General features: G+C 46.9%; 1 protein-coding gene across 1 annotated transcript in view; it reads right to left on the minus strand.

Moving 5' to 3' along the window:
- PRADC1 (protease associated domain containing 1) overlaps positions 1-16,921 on the minus strand; it is a 38,380-nt gene that overhangs the window by 14,607 nt on the left and 6,852 nt on the right. Inside the window, exon 3 of the mRNA XM_029594650.1 lies at positions 10,134-10,234. Within this exon, the coding sequence (XP_029450510.1) occupies positions 10,134-10,234 (101 nt within the window). The remainder of the gene's footprint in view (positions 1-10,133; positions 10,235-16,921) is intronic.

Raw genomic sequence — 16,921 nt, forward strand, 5'->3', positions numbered from 1 at the left:
CTTCAAACACCTTCCAAACCCGGACATAAGCTAAAGCCATGGAAGGTTCGCGTGACCTTAAGAGGGTAGCGACCACCGTGTCCGAATACCCCTTGTTTTTCAAACAGCACCTCTCAAAAGCCATGCCGCTAGACAAAAGTGATCCGCCTCTTCCAAACAGATGGGTCCTTGATGAAGAAGAGCAGGGATGCCCCGCAGACGTAGCGGGTCCGCAACGGCTAGGTTGAGCGGGTCCACAAACCATGGATGACTCAGTCACTCTGGAGCTACTAGAATCACCTTCACCGGATGAAGTTCTATTTGCCGAAGTATTTTTCCGATCAGAGGCCACGGCGAGGACACATACAGCAACATGTCGATCGGCCAGGGAAGCACTAGAGCATCCACTCCTTTGGCCCCTGTCTCTCTGCACCGACTGAAGAATTGCGGGGCCTTGGCATTCTAAAACGTCGCCATCAGAACTAGGCTGGGCAAGCCCCACTTGCTGCAAATGAGCTGAAAGGCCTCATCCACCAATTCCCACTCTCCAGGCTCGAGACTGTTCCAACTGAGAAAGTCCACCTGAACGTTTTCAACGCCCGCTATGTGGGATGCCGCAATGCGGGTCTGATGCTGTTCCGCCCAGCTTATCAGCAGCTGAGCTTCCTCCGCCACCGGTAGACTTCTGGCCTCTCCTTGGCGATTGATATATGCCACCGTAGTCGCATTGTTGGACAGTACCAGGATAGATTTCCCTTGGAGCAGAGGAAGGAATGCCTGTAAGGCCAAGATGACTGCTCTGGTCTCCAGCCGGTTGATGGACCACTGAGACTCTTGCGGAGACCAATGTCCCTGCACGGACTTCTGTAGACAAACCACTCCCCAGCCGTAGAGACTGGCATCTGTAGTCACCACCATCCACTCAGGCATTTCCAAGGTAACTCCTCATTTTGTCCGAGAGAAGCCACAACTCTAGACTGGACCTCGTCGACTCCGGGAGTGGTAGGGGCAGGTGAAACTGCTCAGAGACCAGACTCCACCGGGAAAGCAAAGCTGTTTAAAGGATGCATGTGCGCAAAGGCCCACGGCACCAGCTCCAGAGTGGAAGTCTTCAATCCCAGAACTCGCAGGTAATCCCACACTCTGGGAGGATGTTTGACCAACAAATCCCGAACTTGACCCTGCAGCTTGGTAATGCGGTCCGTGGTAAGGAAAACTTTCCCTTGCTGGGTGTCGAATAGCACCCCCAGAAATTCCAAGGACTGTGAGGGGACCAGGTGACTCTTGGCCAAGTTGATCACCCAACCGAGCGACCTCAGGAGCTGCAGCACTTGGCAAACCGCCACATGACAAAGAACTTTGGATTTGGCCCGAATTAAATAGTCGTCCAGATAAGGATGCACCAACAAACCTTCCCTGCGACGCTGTGCTGCCACCACCACCATGATCTTGGTGAAAGCTCTGGGAGCCGTGGTGAGGCCTAACGGCAGAACCTGAAATTGGTAATGACGACCCAGGATGAAAAACCGTAGGAACCGCTGGTAGGCTTTTTGGATGCCTATATGCCTCCATCCGATCCAGTGCCGCCAGGAACTCTCCCTTTCTTACGAAGGCAATCACAGACCTCAAGAGTCTCCATGCGAAAACAAGACACCCGAAGGCCTATGTTGACTCTTTTAAGATCCAGGATGGGCCAGAAAGTCCCCTCCTTTTTGGGTACCATGAAATAGATGGAATAGCAGCCTCTTCTCTGTTCCGCCGCTGGAACTGGATTAATGGCCCCCCAACTCCAGGAGCTGTCGCAACGTCTCTTGTACTGCTATCCATTTTTCCTTATACGCACATGGAGAGACTAGAAACTTGTCCAGAGGACGGCGTACAAAATCTAATGCATAACCTTGACTTATCACAGTGAGGACCCACTGGTCCGACGTCAGCCTGGCCCATTCCTCATAAAAAAGGGACAGCCTGCCCCCCACGACCAACTCCGAAGAATGAGCCAGCCGCATCTCATTGTGAAGATTTGACTCCAGGGGCAGACTGAGAAGTACCGGGTCTACCGAACCATTGGCCACGAAAGGACTGAGACCATGACTGCTGCCTGTTGGAACCTTGGCGGAAGGCAGGGCGGACGAAATTTCCGATTTCCCAGGAAACGAGACCGAGCAGAAAAGGCGCCCCTGGACCTAGGTCGATCCTCCGGCAACCTATGTACCTTATTCTCGCCCAGGGACTGTATCATGTCCTCCAATTGCTTACCAAAAAGCAACTTGCCCTTAAAAAGCAACGAGCCAAGTTGAGCCTTGGACGAGACGTCCGCTGACCAATTTCTCAACCACAGGAGTCTGCGTGCCGACACCGCTGACAGCATGGATCTGGCCGAAGTCCGCAGCAAATCATGCAGTGCATCCACACTATAAGCAATCGCCGCTTCCAGCCGTCCTGCTTGGAGAGCCTCACCCTCCGAAAGACCTTCATTGGCATGCAGTTGCTGAACCCAGCGGAGGCCCACTCTTAAGGAGAAGTTGAGGTACATGGCCGCCCGGACCCCCAAAGCGGAAACCTTGAAGATTTTCTTGAGCTGAAGTTCTAACTTCCTAACCTGTAGGTCCTTAAGGGCCGTCATCGGGATGGTGGTCTTTTTGGTGACCGCCGACACCGCTGCATCCACCTTGGGAACTCGAAGCAGCTCCAAAGCCTCCTCTGGCAGAGGATATAGCTTATCCATAGCCTTACTTACCTTCAGGCCAAGATCCGGGGTATCCCATTCTCGGAAGAGCAAATCCGTTGCCGAGAAATGAAATGAGGTAGTGGGGCCCCTCAGACCCAACAAAACTGGATCCATGGCCCCCAGCTTAGTCTCCTCTGGCAGCACCTCGAGCCCTAGCTCCCCCAAAATCACTGGGTAAGCGACCCCAGCTCCTCCTTTCTGAAGGAGTCGTCCCCCTCCACAACCTGGGAGCCGCCGGCTGCGTCCGGCTGCGGATCCGCATCCACCCCCGTCGGGGGATTGGGCTGCAAGTCCTGGTCCTCTGAGGAATCTGAATCCGAGAGCTACGCAGTAGCCCTTAATGGCCTCTTAGGCTTAGCAGGACCTGAGTCACCTTTGGCCTTGTCCCGGTCCCCCTTGGACCTGGAGCTGGACCTGGCCCTCTTTCAAGCAGACTTGCCAGTATTTAAAATGGGAAATTTCTCCTCAGCCTGCTTCTTGCCAGACATTTTGGCCTTAAAGGCCTTATGCACCAATAAAATGAATTCCGAAGAAAAGGAAGATGAGGAGGAGTCATCCAAAGACCCCCTCAGGGCTATCCTCCGAGCTGAAGAGTCTGGAACTGCAGGTTCACCACCTCCGGCTGGTCTTTGTTGTGGAGAAAGGGTGGGAGGTAAAATCCCCTCCCTCATCATGGCCCTCGTGGCATCTCTGCCTGTGCTCAAAATGTCGTCTGTTCCCGCACTCAGCAGGAACGGAGCAGCTAAAGCAGACCACGAAACAGCCGGCCCCGATGGAGCCCTCCGCAACCCGGGCCGCCCTTCCCGGCCTGAAACGGAAGGTCCCCCCCCCCCCCCGGGGAGGCAAGCTGAGCAAAGACCGTTGTGCAGCAGGCTGAGCTCCAAGGCATCACAAACCGCCGAGAAAAAGCACCTAAACGCGGCGAAACTAACAGCGACCCGACCAGTGATAGCAAGCAGGGAAGGGAGAGTCGGCGTGACAAAGGAAAACAGCTTTTTTTTTTTTTTTTGTTTACCAGCGAAGTGGCAGTGAAGATGTCCTTTGGTCCTGCGCCTTTTGGAGGGAGTGAGCCAGGCTCCCCGGTATCACCCCCAGAGGTAGATTCCCCTGGTAATAGGGCCTCGACCCCCTACCAGCTGCCTGCAACAGCAGAGAGAATGGTCCCCTCAGGACCTCACAACTCTCTGGGCGGCTGAAGAAACCGGCCCTCCGATTTCTGTGTAATTCGATTTTTTTTTTTTTATAGAAGCTAACTTTAATAGTAAGGAAAACAAACCCTTGCTGACTAACTTTCTATCAGCCCAATACTTTTTTCCTTTTTTACACTAACTAATCAGAACAGACTGTGGGTTTTGCACCTCCACCATCTGCTGGAGACAGAGGAATACTGACGGACTGTGGGTTGCACCTCAGGGTACAGGGCAGAGTTTATAAAAACTTCTCTGTCTCCATCTGCTGGAGGGGAAGCAAAATCCAGGAGTCTGGACTGATCCGGGTACGTACAGGGAACTCTCAGGTTTCTCCTGTCTCCTTTATTTCTTTCAGTACCTCCTCTCATCTTGGTGCATACTCTTTGAAAGCTGAGAGGACCAAAAGCCTCTCTGGACTGTAATACTGCTCATGTGCAACCACCAGAGTGTTGCAGGGAAATGCAGGTCTGCTCCCCCTTTCCATTTCAGAGAATGAGTGATTTTACTACAATGGCTCTCAGACCTGGCTAGCCCAAAGAATGAGATGTCCAAGGTCCTGCCCATAATCAGGTGCCAACCACTGGGTCAGTCATTTTTCATGAAAGAAAAAACAAACAATATTAAAAATCACCTCCAATGTTAATAGGAAGTTCCTAAAGCAATCCCTAAAGAGAACAACTTTCAAAGTGTTTCATGCACGTAAAAGCCATTTACTGTCCTCCCTCAGGCCTTGATATAACAAGATGAGAGTAAAAAATGCGAGCTGAAGTTCAGTGCACATTTTCTTTACTCGTGCTTAAAAAACAAACAAACCCAGTTTTTTACTTCTGATTTAGTAAGCTACCGTAATACATCGGGAGTTAAAAAAAAAAAAAAAAAAGCAGACAGACATGCATAAAACACAATGGGGGTAATTTCCAAGAGGATTTACGTGATTAAAACCGGGATTTACGCACGTAAAATGCACTTCAAGGGCCCAATTTTAGAAGTGTTGCTCATGCTAAAAGGTCCATATATGCAAGTATGTGGGCCACGCGTCAGCGACATGGATTTAAAAAGCTACTAAACTGTGTCTAAATGCGCATGCACCAGCTAAAAATAAGGGGGGAGGGGGTGAAAAAGGGGCAGGGTATTGCAACAGTTTTTTAAAACTGGAGGCTGCAGCGGTTTGTTAGCCACGTATATTTACTGCTGCTCCTGATGAGGTTCAAGTCTGCAGAAATCACTTTTTAAACCTAACATGATAGGGCGAGAGTCTGAGTCAACTGGGGGGAGTGCAGGCTGAAGAACCAGAGGGGTCTGGATGATCTTGAAATAGACTGGGCTAACTGGAGGACTATTTGGTAAAACTGGAAATGTCCTTTGTGTGAGCAATGTTTTAAAATCCGCTTACCTGTGCATATTGAAGTTGACAAAGTCCTAAGGAAGATATGCAAAGTCCATTTGCTTGAGTAATGGCTTAAAACTGGAGCACACTTACACACAGTAGGTGTATTTTAAATCATACGTACACAAATTTCAGCGAATGGATGCCCACACACTTGTTTTAAAGTTGCCATCAAAGTGCATAAGTAGGCTTTTGAAAATTGCTACAATGTATGCTAATGAATTGTCGATAAGTTTTACACATGCATGTACAATTTCAGAGCATAAAGGAAAATTGGTTCTTACCTGCTAATTTTCGTTTCTGGAATAGCACAGGTAAGTCCAGATGCCTGGGTTTTGCCTCCCTACCAGCATATTGAGACAAAAGAAAAGCTTTACTGACGCTGCTGCTTAACCTAGTGTGCCACTTGCAGTCCCTCAGTATGATCTGTACCCAAGCCAAGATGAGATTAAGTATAACCACAATAAACTTGAAACTTGTAATTTGGAACCCTCACCCTCTTTTAGGCTGAGCAGCAGAGAGGTGAAGATCCTTTAAACTGGAGCCCTGTTCCAACCAACATAAATAGAACCTTCCGATCAGCAATTCACGCTGCACTATGTGCACACCGAAAATAAGTGTGGGCTTCTCAGAAATGGGTGGGTCTCTGGACTGATCTGTTGTATTCCAGGAACAGAAATTAGCAGGTAAGTACCAATTTTCCTTTCTTCTTCATACCCCAGATCAGTCCAGATGCCTGGGATGTTTCCAAGTTCCCCTAAACTGGGCAGGAATGTGAACGCCCCATTCGCAACACACTCTCCCCTGAATCCTGAGCCCGGACATCCAGCCGGTAATGTCTGGCGAAAGTGTGCAGCGATGTCCACGTCCACTAGACATATTCTTATGGATAATGTCACCTTGACATTCAGCCCACGAAGTTGCCTGTGCCTGAATAGAATAAGCCTGCAGGCCCTCAGGCACTGGTCTACCCTTGCAAATACAAGCCGATCCAATCACTTCCTTCAGCTACCTCTCAAACAGTAGCCCTTGGAAGTCTTACTCCCTTTCTTTGATCCACTCTAAAGCAAAAAAAGGTGGTCCAATCTCCATAACCTTAAGATACCTCAACAAAGCTTGACGCAAATCCAACAAATGAAGCTCATTCACATGAGATGTAGATGAATCCAAGTTTGGAAATGTGGGGAATTTCACTGTCTGAGATGAAAGGTAGGCACAACTTCTGGCAGAAAAGAAGGCACCATGCACAATGACACAACCTCTTCCAAAATATGCAGCAAGGAGTCTCTACATGATAACGCCTGAAATTCTGAAATCGTTCTGTCAGAATAAATAACTACCAAAAAGACCTTCAGGGTTAGATCTTTTAGACACGCCCTCTTCAAAGGTTCAAGGGAGCTCCACAAAGTACACGCAGAACCAGATTAAGGTTCCAGGAAGGACACAACTTTTTCACCTGAGGCTATAAATGCTTCGCTTCTCCCCCCCCGAAGAAAACGAACTAGAATTGGATTTGAAGCCACAGAAACTCCTTGCACCTTATCACTGAGACTGCCGAAGGCTGCCACCTGCACCCGAAGGAAATTAAAAACCAGACCCTTCATCAGACCTCCTTGCAAGAATGTCAGAATATACGAGACTGACACCTGGGTAGGCTGTACACTCTGCTGCAGACACTGTATCTCGAATACTCTCCAAACTCTAATATAAGCCAAGGATGTAGTCTGGAGCCACAAGAATTGTGTCACCCAGATGTCACTCTATTCGCCTTATTCTGCCCACCAATGGCCATGGAGAGAACATACAGAAAAATCCCCAGCAGTCATGGCAGGACCAGAGCATCTAGTCCTTCTGCTACATACTCCCACCTATGGCTGAAAAATCTGGACGCCTTGGTGTTCTGGCTCAATGCCAGCAAATCCATGTGGGGTACCCCCTATCTGTCCTGAATGAGAATCATAGCTCCCTCTGCCAGCTCCTATTCTCTGGGATCTAGTCTCTGCTGACTGAGAAATTCTGCTTGAATGTTGTTCAACCTGGCAAGGTGAGACGCCACTAGAACTGCCAGGTGTAGCTTCACCCAGCATAACAATTCCTGAGCCTCTTGCGAGACCATTCAGCTTTTTGTTCTCCCCTGACGCTTGATATAAGCCACATCACTGCATTGTCTAACAAGATTTGCACTGCTCAACCATGCAACAATAGCCAAAATGAAAGCAACACTAACTGAACAGCCCTCGTCTCCAACAGATTGATAGACCATGAGTCCTCCTCCGATGACCTTGGCCTTGAGCCATCTGACCACTGAACTCTTGAATATAAGAGAACAGCAATGGATTTTCCGTTTAAACAGTATTCAACCTCACGGACTTAATATCTCTGTTGAGTGGTACTCTCTAATTTCTACAATTTCTGCTATTCAATCTTTGCAATTTCATCACAATTTTATTATTGATTTGACATCGGACTCCAGATTGTTTTGTTGAGATGCACTTTTTTCAACATTATTTATTTGATTGACATTTTTGGTCTTTTAAAAGTTTGGCTTTTTTGGTTTCCGGTTACAATGCTGGAAACGAATACCATTCGTATGCTTTACATGCTCACCTGAATTAAGTAAGTGTGTTGTCCCTCGGTAACTGCATTTTTCACTTTTTTGGTGATATTCTAACATATTTTTTGATTACAAATGCACTTATCTGCCCTTTGAAGAAGGACTATGTCCCCAAAACACAGTTCCATGTCGGGCATTGGTGGGGTTTATCCACAATGAATATTCGGCATGTTGCACAACAACTGATTTAATATGATCTTATTCCTTCCGGAGATGTTTCAACATTGAAATTTGTTGGATGTAGTCAACACTATACTACAATATATTCAGATAAGTGGCTATACACTAAATGTTTTAAAAGTGGTAATTATTATTTTACTAGCAACAAAAATTTCTTTAAAAAAATTATTTCTTGGAGTATATTCAGTTTTGAGATATGGGATCTGGTGATTAGCCTTATAACCTATGATTATATATAAGGCTGAGTTATAAAGTGGACTCGCTCACGATGATGCCTATTATGATGGTCATTTAAACCCAGTGCGTCTTGATTGTTCTGTAAATTCTGAGACTCTGTGGTATATCCTTATTTTTGTATCAGTTGTTCCACCTTTCTCTACTTACATTTGGGACGTTTGCAGAGTTTTTTTTTCAGATTGATATCTTATGTTCTTAACAGAGTAGGAACTTCAATGGTATCTAGGAGTATGACTGTATTGTCAGATCTTCAGAAAAAAAACCTTCTGTTCAAATTCAGGCATTTTCTACCACATAACCCTCCCCTCTGAACCATGTAAGAATATTCTTTAAAAGAAGGGTATTCATCAGGAATATGATACAGCATAGCAAGAGTCTGCCCTATTTTCTGGAGTAATCTGGCATCTGTAAGAAAATCTTAGGCAGATTTTTTTTTCTGATTAAAATACCTTTAGCATCTGCCTAATTTCACAGAACTCCTTTCTTTTTCCCTGGTCTCACAGAAACTATATGAATGTGTTAAAGGTCATCTTACCAAGAAAGGTAAGTGGCTGCAAGACCACTACAGATCTACACTGCTTGTACCACTGGAGGACTCGTCACAATTCTTTCAATTTACCTCGTTATTGGCATCTAAATGTGGGCAGGGAGTCCCAGTCCCTGCACAGTAATTTCTACCATTATCACCTCTACCAGAAAATGCTGAGCAACCACCCCTTCTCTCTCCCCACTTCCTGAATTTTTATTCCCTATTTTCCCCTTCTCACCTCATCCTATTCTTTACCCTCCCCAGTTTCATACTTCTCTCAGATATGTGGTGTGGCTCCTAAGGTAGACGGTCTCAACTAGGCCGCTCTTCCTGCTCAGATCTAGGGCACAGACAGACTTCTTCCCATTCCTGCATTATAGATCCCTGAATTAAAACCAGATGAGACAAAAGTACAGAAACCATATTCATAATCTCAAGTCTCCAGCAATTTATGGGAAAATTCAGCATTTGTTTTCCCTTATTCCACTGTGCTTTACCAGCATGTCCAGAATTTTCAGCTCCTTAGATCTTATTTAATGTATTCCAGACTCCTGCAAAACCTACAGATCTCCAAGAAAAGTACTGACAAATCTCAGACAAATTTCTGGAAGTCTGTAGGTAGCAGGGGAGGAAAAAAAAAAAAACCCAAAACAAAAAAACCTACCACAGTTAAGTATAAGACTAACAACTGACTTTCAAATATCTGCTGCAGTTCTAATAACCAAACACATAGGGGCAGATTTTCAAAGGCTACGCGCATAACCCGAGAAAATCTGCCCCTGCGTGCGCCGAGCCTATTTTGCATAGGCTCGGCGGCGCGCACAAGCCCCGGGACGTGCGTATGTCCCGGGGCTTCGAAAAAGGGGCGGGTCTGGGGCCGAATCCTCCGGCACAGCGGCCTGTGCTGGGGTATGGCGAGCCGGCAGGAGTAACTTTTGAAATAAAGGTAGGGGGGACAATTTAGTTAGGACTGGGGGGTGGGCCAAAAAAAAGTTCCCTCCGAGGCCGCTCCGATTTCAGAACGGCTTTCCCTGTTCCGCTCCGAGCAGAACAGGAAAAGCCATCGGGGCTCCCCTCAGGCAAGGTGCACGCAAGGTGCACGTGTGCACCCCCTTGCGTGCGCCAAGCCCGGAGTTTATAACATGCGCACATGTTATAAAATCGGGCGTAAATTTGTTCGCGCTGGGTTGAGCGAACAAATTTACGCCCGCGCATAGATTTTAAGATCTGGCCCCAAGTGTTATGGAATATCATGTGAGAGAGTCTGAACTCTATCCTGTACTTACAAATATTCCCCCAAAGTCTTTGGCAGGGGTAGTTGTGAAGATATAGCGTATATCTCCTGGACTCAGCACTTGAAAATACAAATATTCATGGACACGCAGGCCTGGAAATTTCAAAGAGAGGTAAAAGAAAATTAATAGCCTATAGGGATTTTCTTTATAAAAATATAAAATGTATCATTTTACAAATGGTGAAATTCTTATTAACTATTTACTTTTCTTTAGTCCTACCAGGCCAGTCCATACTGATGGGATGTCCTTGCTGGACAAGTGGAGGGAGAAAACTTATTCATATTCTTATATATCAATTGCCACATATTCTGGAAGAGCTGGGTGTGTTCACCAGTAGTCTCCTGCTTCAATTTCTATAGTTATACACTCTTTCCCTTCCTTGCTCAATTTCTATATACGGTATTTTTTTTTTGGCCTTGAGGCCAGAGTAACAAAAAAATTAAATAAATAAAATATGTTCCCTAGAAAATCACCAACCAAACAACAAAGAAATGACAAAGGGGGCTGCCCTATTCAAACTATTGAACAGGCTGTCTTTTTTTTTTTTCTCAATATGCCTTCCTCCATCCACACATTCCCCTCTCCCCCACTTTTTTTTTTTTGGGGGGAGAGGTCAGCCTCTGGAACATGCAGTCAGGCAGTCCTCTAGGGGGATCTCACCTTTTTCTTGTTACCCACTTCTGTGAGGTTTCTCTGTCTTGAACCCCCGCTTTTTTTTGTGTGTTTGGGGGAGGGAAGGATGATTGTGGATTGGTCTGGATTGGAAAATTTCACTTTCCTCTTCACCCTGCAGACTAATCCATACTGATGGGATATACCTGAGCAATGCCCAATTCAGGCAGGATGAGACTTATGTCGCCACCCTGCAGATATCCTGTGGGGTAGCTGCCCTGACCTCAGCCCATGAGGCTGCCTGGATCCTTGTTGACTGTGGGCACAATCTGGGTGGCACTTGTTTACCTTAGCCAATATATGCTGTTGCAATTTCACCCTTAATCCATCTAGCAATGGACACCTTTGATGTGGCCTGCCCCCTTATTTGTTCTGCCAACAGAACAAAAAGTCTATCTGATTTTCTGAATGCATTTGTCACCTTCAGATAGATATCGCAGTAGGGACCTTCAGACATCCAAGGAATGAAGCCTGTTAAACTCCCTTTCTCCTTCCATTTTCCCAAAGGCTGGCAGGTTAATCTCCTGGCTGACATGGAATTTTGATACTAACTTTGGTAAAAAGGATGGTATCGGGCGGATATTCACCCTGTCCTTGGGGAATATCAAGTAGGGATCTCTACATGATAGGGTCTGGATCTCAGAGATCCTTCTGGCTGAGCAGACTACTACCAAAAACAGTGGGGTAGATTTAAAAAAAAACCAAAAAAAACCACATTGCTCACACTAAAATGCCCAAGTACGCATGTTTGTTACGCACAAGCAAAGGAAAATTGGTTCTTACCTGCTAATTTTCATTCCTGTAGTATCATGGATCAGTCCACGCAAGGAAAGACATGAATGCTTTTCTTGCGAAGATGGACTGCAGCCACTGCTAGGCACTTTGTAAATACACGGTGTGCCGAGGCAAGTCCATAAGTCAGGACCTGGTACTGAAATGTTGGTGTCCCACTAGGAAATGCAGATATTTGTGGTGAGGTGGGAAGATTGAAATGTGAGCATAAGTGTCTTGAAGATCCAGAGAAAAGAGCCAATCTCCTGTTTGTAGAAGTGGAAGTAAGGTGCCTAAGGACACCATCCTGAATTTTTCTTTTCGTAGAAATTTGTTGAGATTGCGGAGGTCTAAGATGGGGCGAAGGCCTCCTGTTTTCTTTGGAATGAGGAAATAGCAGGAGTAGAATCCTCTGCCCTGCTGAGGTCGGGGAACAGGTTCAACTGCCCTGGCGCCCAGAAGAATGGATAATTCTGACTCTAGAAGAGTTGTGTGATCTTTGTGTATCCACAGTGGGTTGGGCGGTGAATCCTGGGGTACCGTGAGAAAGTTTATAATAGAAATAACCCATTGGTCTGTGGTGATGTTGATCCAATTGGTTGTAAAGTGATGAACTGACCTCCCACTGGTAAATTTAGATTTGAATTTTTGGAGGTGCTGCTGTTCTCTGGAATTTCCTCAAAATCCAGATGCTTGACCTGCTAGTGGAGGAGGTTGAGGTCTGGATGGTTTAGGTTGCCGAGGATGTCCTCTCTGAGGTGGCCTAGTTGTTCTGCCACAAGGAGCAGGTGGGTAATACCTGTGTGGGCGATAAAATGGCTTTTTGGTGTCTTTTCTAGATGAGCGTCTGGCAGAAGAAGCAACCTCTGTAGTGATCGATAGTTGACACAGGGTTTCATTGTGATCTTCTAGCTAAGCCACTGCGTTTTGTACTTTATCACCACATAAGTTTTCGCCGGTGCAAGGTAAGTCAGCCAGTTTGTCCTGAACTTCAGGCCTGAGGTCTGAGGCTTTTAACCATGCCCATCTCCTGGCACTGATTCCCGTTGCCAATATACGAGAGGCTGTTTCGAAGGAATTGTAAGCCGCATGGACTTTGTGCTTTCCAGCTTCAAGGCCCTTATGTACAATGCATTGAGAGTGTCCTGGTGTTGTTGAGGAAGAGTTTCTGCTACTTCCTGAACCTGTTTCCAAAGGTTCCTTTGGTATCGTGTCATGTAGAGTTGGTATGAGGCAATTCTTGACAGCAGCATTGAACCCTGAAACATTTTACATCCTAAAACGTCCATGAACTTTTGATCCTTGTCAGGAGGTGTTGCTGAATGTGGACGAAGTATCCTTGACTTCTTTTGTGCTGACTCCACAACCACCAACTGATGTGGTAGTTGTGGTTTCTGGAAAACGGGTATGTGCTGAACCAAGTAAGTAGCTTCTGTTCACTGGAGGAACAGTGCAGGGATGTTCCCAAAGTCGATGCTGCAGCTCCACCAGTACTTCGTGTACTGGAATAGTCACGATTGCCTTTGGAGCATCCACAAATTGAAGTGCCTCCAATGTCCTGTGCCTTGTATCCTCCTCTGTAATTAGATTGAAAGGTATTGTGTCTGACATTTCCCTTATGAAATTTGCAAAGGAGAGGTCTTCAGGTGGGGACTTTTTCCTTTCCTCTGGAGGAGAGGGTTCTGACAAAATATCTTCTGTAGAACAGTCAGTGTCTACGTCCTCCCAGGTATCTGAGAAGGTCTCTGGTTGAGGTCTTGGATGAGGAAGGAAGCTGGTGTTGTAGGACGTAAAGGCACCAATGGATCCTTCGATGAATGTTTCGGTGGCATCGATGGTAATGGTTGTGGCACCGACAGCATCGAGGGAAATCACAGGCTTCTCGGTCCAGAGAGCCCTGATGGTCCAGGCATCGGTGACTGTGGACCGGAGTCAGTGCCTTCTTCATCCAAAGACCCAGGAATAGGAATTGGGTCCTTCGGAAGCTGCACAGGTTGCTTCGGCACTGGTGGACAAGGTTGTATTGGTAGGGCACCGATCAGAGTATCCAGTCTGGTAAGGAACGGTGCGAACATCAATGGATTCAGTGTCGGTATGGGGGCCGGCACCGGTGATTGTAGATCACGAAGGGCATCGATGACTGCCTGGCAGATAAAACCGTCCAGTTCCGCCCTGAGAGCTGATGAGGACAGAGCAGCTACAGAGGGTGGCAGGCTAGGCTGAACTGGCTCCTCCACAGGTCCCTGTGGGGGCACAGTACCTGGCACCAATATCGGTGGGGATTGCCTTGGATGTTCCTGTATAGAGGGTGTACTCGGCTCCTCTAAACGTGTCCTCTTCGCAAGCGTTTCGATGGCCATCAAAGCCGCTGTGGTGTCAGTGCTGGCACCGGGCATGGATTCCCGTCAGTACCAATATTTTTCACGGTGCTCGGCCCTGTCTTTCCCCAGCGCAGAGGTAGATTTAGTCGATGACTTCGATGGAGTCTGTGACGGGCGGTCACCACTGCCTTCATGTTCCCGGCGGGTTTTTATGATTACTTTTTTCGATACCCCTGCCGGTGACGATTGTGTAGATGTCGATGGAATCAACTGAATTTTAAACAGGATTTCCATCTTTTCTAGGCGAGCCCGCTTACCTTTCGGTGTCATTTCAGCACACTTAGAACAAGAAGAGACATCGTGTGCAGAGCCAAGGCATATGACACAAACGTTATGAGGGTCGGTTATCGACATAGAAAATGCCCGGAGTGCCCTTGCACTAAAACCTGTTGCCATAATAGCAAAGGATGAGGCCCAACAACAGTCAACGGCCTGCAGACACCGAGGAATGGTGAGAGTGGTATCGACCGCAAAAATGATTATTTTACTCACCGAATCGAAGAAAAATATATTTAGATGGGAGACCCCTATGAGGGGATATTTTTCTGAGGAATTTTAAATATTTTTTCCATGAGGAAAATTGTGTGAGGATTCTCACAGAGCTCCCTAACTGCAAGGCAAACTGCAGTGTGGAAAAAAAAGAGACAGAAGGGAGACCCCTGTGGCTTGAGGGATCATGGCATGCTGGGCATGCTCAGTGTGTCAGTCAAAAAAGTTTCTAGAAACTTTGACAGAAAGTTTTCCGTGATAGGGCTCCATCCGGTGACGTCACCGATATGTGAGGACTACCATCCTGCTTGCCCTGGGATAAAAAAGCGATCCACCTGATTGAAAAATACAGGACCCTGATGTAGCAGGTTTGGAAGATGACTTAGGCGCAGAGGACAATCCACAGCCAGGTTGACTAGGTCCGCAAACCATGGTCTCTGGGGCCACTCCGGAGCTACAAGGATAACCGTCCCTGGGTGAGTCTCTATTCTTCTCAGAATCTTGACCATGAGAGGCCATGGAGGAAACACGTAGAGCAGAACGTCACGGAGCCAAGCAAGGACTAGGGCATCTACGCCTTCCGCCCCATGTTCCCTTCTGCGACTGAAGAAGCGCTGTGCCTTTGCATTTCTCTGAGTCGCCATCAAGGCGACTCAGAGAAAGGCTGAAGAGGTTAGGGCTGTTCAGCTTGGAGAAGAGACGGCTGAGGGGGGATATGATAGAGGTCTTTAAGATCATGAGAGGTCTTGAACGAGTAGATGTGACTCGGTTATTTACACTTTCGAATAATAGAAGGACTAGGGGGCATTCCATGAAGTTAGCAAATAACACATTTAAGACTAATCGGAGAAAACTCTTTTTCACTCAACGCACAATAAAGCTCTGGAATTTGTTGCCAGAGGAGGTGGTTAGTGCAGTTAGTGTAGCTGGGTTCAAAAAAGGTTTGGATAAGTTCTTGGAGAAGTCCATTAATGGCTATTAATCAATTATACTTAGGGAATAGCCACTGCTATTAATTGCATCAGTAGCATGGGTTCTTCTTAGTGTTTGGGTAATTGCCAGGTTCTTGTGGCCTGGTTTTGGCCTCTGTTGGAAACAGGATGCTGGGCTTGATGGACCCTTGGTCTGACCCAGCATGGCAATTTCTTATGTTCTTAAGTCCAAGTAGGGAGTGCCCCACTGACAAGAGATGAGCATCATTGCTTCCAAGGACAACTCCCACTATCCGGGGTCCAGACATTGATGACTTAGAAAGTCCCCTTGCATGTTGTCGACCCTGGCTATGTGAGAGGCTGTCAACCGGGTTAGATGTCGTTCCGCCCAGGCCATCAGCTTTTCCACTTCTAAGGCTACCTGACGACTCTTTGTGCTGCTTTGACGGTTGATGTAGGGCACCATTGTCGCATTGTCCGACAAGACTCGTACTGCCCAATGGTGGATGAGAGGACGAAATCTCTGCAACACCAAGTGCAATACCCTTGTTTCCAGGCGATTGATGGACCATTGCGCCTCCTCCCATGACCACTGGCTCCACCCTTAACTCTGCCCCTATTCTGCCACCCCCCCCTTTTTTTTTTTTATTAGAAATTTGAATTTAGGACTGCAATTTCTGCCACCTTCATCTGCTGGAGACAGAGAAATACTGAAGAGACGCAGGTAGCACACCGCACTAAGAGGGGGTGCTCTTCAAGTTTTTCATCTGCTGGAAGGGAGGCAAAACCCAGCAGTCTGGAGTGCTCCGGGTACGTATAGGGAATAAGCATTTTAAAAGCCGTTATTTGCAAGCAGATATACATGAGCATGAGTTTAAAAAAAAAAGGGGGGGGTGATTGTGGTGGCAGAAAAGGGGCAGAGTCAGCAGTTACGCGCAAAACTACATATTTTAAAACTGGAGGCCGCAGCTTGCACCTGCTTGTTAACCCTGTAACTTTACTGCTGCTCCTAATGAGGAGCAAGTCTGCAGATCTCACATTTTTGGGCTTACACAACAGGATGAAGAGTCTGGATTAACTGGGGGGAGTGCAAGATGAAGAACCAGATGGGTCTGAATGACCTCAAGTTAGAATGGGCAAACTGGTGGACTAACTGGAAACACTGGGAAGATCCCTCATGCAAGCATGTTTTAAAATCCACTTACATACATGTGTTAAAGCCAGTAAAGATATGTGAAGTAGGTATGCTCGAGTATCTCTTAAAATTAGGAACATACTTACACACACTAGGTATATTTTAAATCTTACATGTAGGGTGGGTGAATGGGGAGGCCTGTAGAAGTAAAGAAGCATATTCTATATCCCCAGCTATGTTCTGTTTCTAGAAGATACCAGAGACCCTTCTTAGCCCTATGTTGCCATGCATACTCCCCCTCCAGGTGAGTTGCCCAATAATATAGCTGCAAATTCCGGAAAGCCATACCTCCAGCTTCCTTGGGTCTACACACAGTTTGCAACTTAATGCATGCAGGCT

Source organism: Rhinatrema bivittatum, chromosome 1 (genome assembly GCF_901001135.1).
Source record: "Rhinatrema bivittatum chromosome 1, aRhiBiv1.1, whole genome shotgun sequence".
NCBI classification, from domain to species: domain Eukaryota; kingdom Metazoa; phylum Chordata; class Amphibia; order Gymnophiona; family Rhinatrematidae; genus Rhinatrema; species Rhinatrema bivittatum.